The following is a 9,626-nucleotide window of genomic DNA, read 5'->3' as shown; positions in this document are numbered from 1 at the left end:
GTCCGTTCAGAATTTACTGCCATATAAGATATAGAAGAGGGGTTGCATATGTGTGTGCATACAGTGACTCATTAGCTACATGCATGTATGTATATATGACTCATTAGCTACCTATTGACCATTTTACATTCATCACATTATTGTTTGTTGTCATCAACGAATAATTTATTTATAATGAGTGCTATGATAAAAAATCCTGCCAGTTGTGAGGTTCGTGGTATGGTACGGTTTTTGTTGATGAAAAACAATAGTGCTGCAGAAATTCACCAACAATTGTTGGTGAATTTCTGCAGCACTATTGTTCTGCAGAAATCCAAATCCAAATTACAAATTACAAATCCAAATTACAAATCTCAGAAATTGTGCAAGGTTTACAGGCCTAACATAATAAGTGACAGTAAGGTTAGGCAATGGTGTCATTTGTTTAAAGAAGGGCACAACAATGTTCAAGATGAAGACTGCAGTGGCCAGCCAAGTGTGATGACAGACGATTTGGTGGAAAGAGTGAACACAAAAATTCTTGAGAATTGTCATTTCACAATTATGGAATTTTCTTTTGAATTCCCAGAAGTTTCATGCTCAGATATTCATGAAATTGTGATAGAAAAGCTGGGGTATAAGAAATTGTGTCAGATGGGTCCCAAAAATGTTGACTAATGATGTGCATAAACAACAAGTGGAGTCAGCTCAAAAGTTTTTGGAACATTACGAAAATGAAGGAGATGAACTTTCTGTATTGTATTGTGACAAAACATGGATTTTGTACAGAAGCATTGAGTTAAAACAACAATCAATGCAGTTGTGAAATTCATCATCTCTGAAAGCAAAAATTTCAAACAGGCAACATTGGTCAAAAAATGATGGCCACTGTCTTCTGAGATGGAAAAGGAATCTTGCTTATTGATTTTTGTCAGAAGAGGAATGACAATTATGCTGTTGTATATTGTGAAATACTGAAGAAACTCAGACGAGCAATTAAGAACAAAAGACAATGAAAGCTTTCATCAGGGATTGTGCTTTTGCACAACAATGCACAAGTTAACACTGTATCTTGAACTGTCAGAAAATTATTATTATGATTAACATCTAACCTCCATGGAGTCAAAGGGCTCATTGCAGAAGGTTTATACTTTCTTATACCAAAAGATTAATCAGTGCCTTGAATCCATTCACAATTTCTGCACTCACTACACTTTTAAGGCAATGCATTCCACTCACCAATCACTCTCTATGCAAAAAAATCAGAACCTGCTTCTCACTCCACTGCTCACACCCTCTTTATACAGCTTCCATGAATGGCCTCTGGTTCTACCCTTGCCTCTCACTACTCTATGAAATATCTTCCACATTAATCAGACAGAGACTGAGTAGATATATGTGGTAAGTGGTGATAAAAAATGATTGGGAAAGAGCAGGTATGATGGGAAAATCATGCTGATTTCCCTGTCAGCATGATTGGGATCTGTGCTCATTTACAAATGCGAGAAGTATCAGAAATAAGGGAGACGAAATGGTTTCACTGATTGAGTTTATTCGCCTCAAAATCATTGGAATAAGTGAAACATGGTTGAATGAAGATGATATTCTGATGGGAATATAAATGAAAATATACAGTATTTTTCACAAGGATAGAAAGGACAAGAAGGGCTGCTGATGATAGCAAGAGAATTATGTCCTTTGGAGATGGTACAGGATGAAAATGGTAATAATCAGTTACATGAAGAGTCAGGAGAGTCATTAAGAACAAGTCAGGAGACTCAGATGGTAAGGAAAACAAAAATGCAGTGTGAGCAGAAATTGCCAAATCAGGCAAAGAAAACCCTAGAGTTTTTTAGATAATATGTGGCAAGTAAAAGGAAGAATGATTATGGTACGATGATGTTAATGGATGAAAATGGTAACTATGGCAGAAGACACTGTTGAGGTATTCAGTGATCAATTTATAAGGGTATTTCATCCTCATCAGGGTGGAATTGTGAGGGACTTAAGTGAAGACATAGGAAAGGATGGCTTAATTGTGAGTGAGCAGGAGGTATTTCACGAAATAAATAGTATTTCATCATCATCATCAAATTCCTGCCATGTACCCTCAAGGGGTGTACAGGATATGATAGTACTACATGAAAAAAATTACATGATTATTAATTTCCTATCTACAATTTTCCTCCAAATCAGTCTGTTACTTGTCAAGACTCCAACATTATCAGATCTTATATTTCTATCGTCTAAAGCACTTTGTACCGTATCAATCCACCTATATCTTGGTCTTCCTCTGGGTCGTTTTGCTAATCTTTCCTCGCCCATTCTGTTTAAGTGACCATACCACCTGAGATTAGCTCTACTAACGCATTCCTGGATGCTGACAATGTCAAGTTCTTTCCTAATATCCTCATTTTTAATATGATACTGCCATTGATGCCATCTGTTCATGCCTATAATCTTTCTCAGGACGCTCATATCTGTGGTCTCTAGTCTTTGGTCAAGTGTTTTACTTCTGACCCAGCTCTCAGATCCATAAGTTAAAACTGGTTTGAACACTGTCTTGTATACAGCTAATTTAGTTTTAAAAGAGGTAAACCGTGAGTAGACATATCGGTACACAATAAATAACGGAAAAAACTCACATAGAAAGATTATTTATTAGTAATTTTCGCCTGTGTGTCACAGGCATCCTCAGTACATTAAGCTCAAAATTAAACACTAACTGACAATTCCAAAAAGCGCCACCTAAGTAGCTGGTGTAAGATAACTAAAAAGGTCAATAACTTTCCTTAAAAAAAAAAAAAAAAAAAAAAAAAAAAAAATAATATAATAAAAAGTTAGGAAAAATTAGCTGATTTGTAAAGTACTATCTCCCATAAAGGAGACAGACGTAAGCCGTCAGATCTGTTTAAGTTAGGAGAATGAAGTAGAGTTTCACATGTTTCTTTATAAAGGCGTTCCATGAGAAACTGACTTTTGTGAAGAACTCTTGTCTTTCTCCAATGAACTCTGTGTCTAGTGAAGATGGCATGTTCAGAAAGTCCAGACTTTTCAGGTTTAAAGTATTCAATATAAGATTGGTGTTCTTCTAGCCGAATAGAGAGGCAGATCTTCCTGTTTGTCCGAAATAAGATAATCCACAAGAGCACGGAATCTGGTAGACACCTGGATGATTAAGATGTGGAAGCTTGTCCTTAGGAGAAGTGAGAAAGGTGGAGATTTTTCTAAACGGTCGAAAGGCAACAAAAATATTCAGTGGTTTTAAAACTTTTGCTATACGTTCACTGATGCCTTGTACATGAGGGATAGTAATGCGCGTTATTTCCTCTGTGTTTGAAGAGGAAGACATTAAAACTACTCAAAGTTCTCTCAATGAAGCAATTCTTATAACCATTAGATAGAAAGGAAGAAGTTATGTATTGTAGTTCTTTCTGTAAAAGATTGTCTGTAGAACAAAAGAAGTGGGCCTGATGAACCAGTCTTTTAATAGTTCCTGCCTTTTGACTGGAATGGTGATGAGATTCCGCATGGATATAATGGCCTGTATGAGTCTTCTTTCTATAAACTGAGAAATGTAGGTTACCATCTGGTTGGCGAAGAATTAGAAGATCTAAAAAGGCTAACTGCTTATTTGATTCTATTTCTAGGGTAAACTGAATCGTAGGATGAAATGCGTTTAACTTAGTGAGAAATTGTTGAAGTTCATCTTCTGATGAACTTCAACAATTTTACAAAACATTAAAATTTTACAACTTTTACAAATCAGCTAATCTTTCCTAACTTTTTATTATATTAATTTTTTTTTTTTTTTTTTTTTTTAGGAAAGTTATTGACCTTTTTAGTTATCTTACACCAGCTACTTAGGTGGCGCTTTTTGGAATTGTCAGTTAGTGTTTAATTTTGAGCTTAATGTACTGAGGATGCCTGTGACACACAGGCGAAAATTATTAATAAATAATCTTTCTACATGAGTTTTTTCCGTTATTTATTGTGTACAGCTAATTTAGTGTTCCGACTAATTTCTCTCTTATTCCATATGAATTTATTCAATTGACTTCCTACCATACCAGCTTTGCTGATTCTGTTGTCTATTTCCATATTTAATTTACTATCTTCACTAAAAATAGTGCCTAAGTAGCTGAAATGTTTTACTTGTTCCACAGGTTCTCCATTCACAACACAGTTGACATTTTCAATGATTCTGCCTATTTTCATTGTCTTTGTCTTTTAATTGCTGACGTTCATACCATATCTATTACAACAGTTATTCAATTTAGTCAGAGAATCATGTAGACTTGTAGCGGATTTATTTAGAAGTATCACATCGTCCGCATAAAGCAAATAGCTAACATTAACATCTCCAATTTTGATATCATGTTTAATACCACTTTCCTTCATAATGTGATCCATATAGATAATGTACATCCTTGTTTCACACCAGATTTAACATTAAACCATTTTCCTGTACTTCCTTCAATTCTAACTGCTGACTTACAACTCAAATAGAGACTAAGTATTGCTTGATATAATGCCCCATTGACACCATATAACTGCAGTGTATTGAATAGCTTCTTGAATAGAAAATTAAGGGGATATTAAATCCAACACTGTTTTAAAACCGAATAAGAAACTCAAAGATTGGAATCATTCGGCATGAAACTCTCTGATTCCAATCTTTGAGTTTCTTATTCGGTTTTAAAATAATGTGGGATTTAATATCCCCTTAATTTGAATAATGTTTATATCACCGAAATGAAGCCTGTTGGCTCTTTATATTTAAGTAACTTAATGGTTGCACTTTTTTGACAACTCGTATAGCAGAGTATATAAGTTCTTTTCGCTATACCCTTTGGTATTAATTTGGTCTAGCTACTCACTGATGAAGCTTCAAAAAAGACTGAAACCAGTCTGGGTAGTGACCTGCCACCATAATGTAATAACAGCATACATTTCCTAGGAAATGTGTTTTTACATTATGGAAAATACCAAGAATAGCGATCAGAACTTTACCACCTTTGCTGCGAGTTGCCCGAGATTGTACTACGTACCAGGATTACTTGCATTAGCTCACGCTAGTAATCGCCGATACTTTTATAGTTTATTATACTATATTCGGTATGAAACTCTCTGATTCCAATCTTTGAGTTTCTTATTCAGTTTTAAAACAATGTGGGATTTAATATCCCCTTAATTTAAATAATGTTTATATCGCCGAAATGAAGCCTATTGGCTCTTTATATTTAAGTAGTATTTGATGACATATTACCATGCATTTTAAGGGAATATTCCAGGAAATTGGTAGTAGCATTGGCATGCCTGTTTAATAAGTCTTACAACAGCACACATTCCAAGGGAGTGGAAAGAAGATAAAATTGTTTAACTGCAAAAAGGTGGTGATAAGGCTGTATCTTCAAATTATAGGCCAATCTGTATATCTGGATTGTAGTGAAGATACACAGAGAGAGATCTGTGAGAAGCAGGATACAGAAATGGGTTGATAACAGTAGTATTCTCTGTGGTTATCAGCATGGTTTTGTTAAAGGGAGATAATGTTTTACTAACCTACTTATATGCTATAACAAGGTGAAAAATACATTGGACAGGGGAGATTCATATACAGTGGTGTACTTGCATTTTGCAAGAGCTTTTGATAGACTGCCACACAACAAGCTGTTAAATAAATTGAAACAGATGGGATTGGATAACAGACTTCTGAGTTGGATCAGTGATTGGCTGTCAGATAGGGTATCAGAAAGTTGTATGTGGCAGTGCAGTATCCTGAAAGAAGGTGTACTGCAGGGATCAGTTTTGGGACCATTGTTATTCAGTTGGTATATTAATAATATTGGTATTGGTTTAACTAGCAATATGCAGATGATTCAAAATTTGGGAGAGCAATGAGGAGTCAAGCAGATGTTATGGTGAAAAATGTTGCAAGTTTATTTTTCACTTGGTTAGAGTATAATAAAATTAGTTTAATCCTTTATCCAAGTGTGAGCAAACAAAGTTTGTGCCTGAAAGTATCTTCAGGACTGGGGTGGTTCCTGGAGCAACTCCTATAGGTAGAGATGACCTGCTAATGCTTCTGCCTGGTATCTCCACTTGGGCCTGGCTCCCACTGAAGAGACCTCAATAAAGCTCGAAACTAGTCTGGATTGTGGCCCTTCCCTTAATGCATAACATTAGACATATCCGCAAGGAGATGTGTTTTGCATTATAGGAGATACTGAGATAGGAGTGTTGGTAGCTTGCTCCACCTTTGCAACGAGTTGTCCTGGTGTTGTACCACCTTACCCCAGTCCTGAAGATACTTTCAGGCGAAAACTTTGTTTGCTCACACTTGGATAAAGGATTAAACTAATTTTATTATACAGATGTTATGGTCTTACAGGACTTGAATAGATTGCCTGAATGGGCAGGTAAGTGGAACTATCAGTTCAATGTTGAAAAGTGTAAGGTTTGAGATTTGGTAAGCAATGATGGGATGCAAAGTATGCACTTGGTGGGGAAACATTAAAAGGAAGTAGAGAAGATGAGAGATATAAAAATGGTGGTGGTGTCCCAAGGTGATGCAGAAATAGAGAAGTTCTGATGCTATTGTATAAGGCCTTGATCAGGCCTCATATGGATTATTGTGCACAGATTTTGTCACCCGGTTTTCATGGTGATGATGATATCTTGGAAAGGGCCCAGAGAAGATTCACAAAGGTGGTCAGTGGTCTTTGGAATGTAGACTATGAGGACAGACTGAGAGAATGTAAATTGCAGAGCTTCGGTAATAGGAGGAGAAGGGGGGGATATGATTGAGACATAAGTTAGTCAGGAGTTGTTATCAGGTTGACATGGAGGAGATTTTTCACAGAATGGGAGAGGGGATAGAACAAGAGGCCATTGTCGGAAACTGTATGAGGGTGTGAGCAGAGGAGCGAGGAGCTTGTTCTTTGCATAGAGAGTGGTTGGTGAGTGGAATGCATTGGCTGAGTGTGTTGTGAATGTAGACACACTGAATCAGTTTAAGGCATGGTTGGATGAGCATTGTGTGCAATTGCATGTATCTCCCATGATGATTCTTTGACTCCATGGAGGTCAGATGTTAATAATAATAATCTGGTAACAACCTCTCATCAACTTATATGTCTCAATGGCATCCCCCTCTTCTTCTTCTATTCACAAGGCTCTATAAGTTGAATTCCCTCAATTTCTCCTTTTATTTGACATTCCATAGACCTAAGAGTAACTTAGTAAACTTTCTCTGAAAATTCAACAAATTGTCTAAAATTCAGAAGTTTGGGTGGGAACTTTTCGACCACCCACTCTACCCAACCTGGAGCCTAGTGACTATTCCTTGTTTCTGCATATGAAGCAGTGGGTTCCATCTCTGAGCAACTGAAGAACAGTGTAATGCAGTGGTTGAACTCACTGGCAGCAGACTTTTTTTGATGAGGGTACGAAGAAGCTGGTGCTATGATACCAAAAATGCCTGGAAGTCAATGGGGACTACGTGGTAATATAAAGTATATGTAGGTATGTATTTTGTGCATAATAAAATCTTTTTTTCTTCTCTACCAGTTTTTTTTTTTTTTTTTTTAATTCATGACTGGACCTTCCTTACTTTCTGGATAAGCCTCATATTTTCATGGATGCTGCTCCAATGAATTGACCACCACATTTTTTTAATGCACAGTTCAGCTTCACTTATTGAACCAACTTCTCATTTTCCTCTTTCATTCCATCTACCACTGTTCTCTGGAACAGCCTTCTTATATCACAATAGGCTAAGACTTTCAGCTGTTCAAGAAATACATCTACATGGTCTTTCTTTTCCTAAACCACTTGCCTATACACAAAACCCTTGTGTTGTAGATTTTGCAACCTCATATATAGAGATTGATCTATATTCCAGACATTTGTGTGTGTGTGTGTGGGGGGGGAAGGATAGACAGAGAGTTGAATAAGATTACTTGCCTATTGAAGAACACAACTAACAAGTAGAGATAAAGCCTTGATACATACACATCTGGATTATTGTGTTGAGGTCTGATCTACTGGAGATGAGGAGATGGTGAAGAGAATTCAGGGTCGAGTAACCAAGATGGTGAGTGGTCTGTGGAATGTTTCCTATGAGGATAATCTGAGAGTGTGTGAGCTGCAGAAGTTGGTCAATAGGTGAAAAAGAATGGATATGATAGAAACATTTAAGTCACTTAAAGGGTTTTATAGAATTGATGCAAGGAAAATGTTTCAGTCCTTGGCCAGAGGGGGGACAGAACAAGAGGTCATTCCCGGAGGTTGAGTAAAATTTTGGTTGGTAGTGGCGTGAGGACTAGATTTTTCACTTGGAGAGTTGTGAATGAATGGAATGGGTTGAGAGGGTCTGGATGTCAGCTCTTTATCTGTTAATGGATTCAAGGAGATGTATGACAGATTGTGTGGATAGTTTCGGTCTCCTGCAATGAGTCTTTGGACTACATGGAGGTGCCTGTAATAATGATGATAATATTAAAATAAAATAAAAAAAAGAACACCAGGAAGTTGGATGTCATATTATGTATATACAGTGCATAACATGGCATCCAACTTTTTAATATTCAGCCTTTTCAAACTTCAACTGGCATGAAATTCAAGTGTTCCAACATAACTTATTTGCAGTTTCACTGATTATCTGAACACTGAATACTGCAGAAAACTAGGGAAATATTAGCAAGTTTAATAAACGTATTTTTTCCTTTATTATGGATACTGGATATTATGGATACTATCTAACATTAGAAAAGTCTGAAATCAACTATTCTGATATGATTTACAGTTGTACCAATTATCTGAACAATGAATGCCTATCAAGCATCAAAAAAATCTTTGTTATGAAGTCAGTTTTTTGCAGGTTTTACATATTATGTACAAATCAACTTCTCCCATCCTAACATCTGAATATTCAATTCTAAGAAAATTGAGGGACTGCATGTTATTGAACTCATAAATTTTAAACACAGTAAATTTCATTAGATATTAATGCAAAATTTAAGTTATTATTCCATTCTTGATAAAGGAAATATAAATTAAAAAAAAAGATTATATTACATAACAGTCATATAAATACAAATTGATATATTTGATTGTTTAATAATTCTATCGATGTGTGAACTGAAGATTATTGTGTATGAATAATTACAGTGCTATTAAATTTCAATGTAGTAGCAACCAAACAAAGTTATACAAAATCTTCCAAATAATATAAAAATGTACAACAGTGTGAATCATATAAAACTAATTTTACTGGAAACAATACTTCATTCTTCAAACTTTGATAATACATAAGATTTAATTTCTGTGCTTCCCAAGGCATCTAGTACTGAATAAATATAATTTTTCAAGTAAGCTTTACCTTCATTATCAGAAATGGCTTCTTTAGCCTTATATTTAGCTGCTATATCCAGTAATGATATATTCAACTGGGCACTGTGTTCTGTCTTCAGATTAGATCCAAGATAGGATATTTCAACAAACAGCTGAACCAGAGTTTCCTGCTGAAGTTCTTGACTAATGATTTCCATTCCTTCCTGAAAAATAACAAAATGTACACAAATTATATATAAATACAAATATATTATGTTGGGAGTTATTGGCATGTTGACATTATGCAAATA

At 35.6% G+C, this 9,626-nt stretch overlaps 1 protein-coding gene across 1 annotated transcript in view; it reads right to left on the bottom strand.

Moving 5' to 3' along the window:
* Positions 1–8,816: 8,816 nt before the first annotated feature.
* The window catches only part of LOC150098435 (uncharacterized), a 260,713-nt gene continuing 259,903 nt past the window's right edge, over positions 8,817–9,626 (bottom strand). Inside the window, exon 17 of the mRNA XM_090405278.1 lies at positions 8,817–9,539. Coding sequence (XP_090261404.1) covers positions 9,270–9,539 — 270 coding nt within the window. The 3' untranslated portion in view covers positions 8,817–9,269. The remainder of the gene's footprint in view (positions 9,540–9,626) is intronic.

This window comes from Typopeltis vanoorti, chromosome 15 (assembly GCF_054136105.1).
Source record: "Typopeltis vanoorti isolate ZY-2024b chromosome 15, IOZ_Tvanoo_1.0, whole genome shotgun sequence".
In the NCBI taxonomy this organism is placed as follows: Eukaryota; Metazoa; Arthropoda; class Arachnida; order Uropygi; family Thelyphonidae; genus Typopeltis; species Typopeltis vanoorti.
Note: the sequence above shows the minus strand (reverse complement) of the source record. Positions and strands in the feature narration are given on the sequence as shown.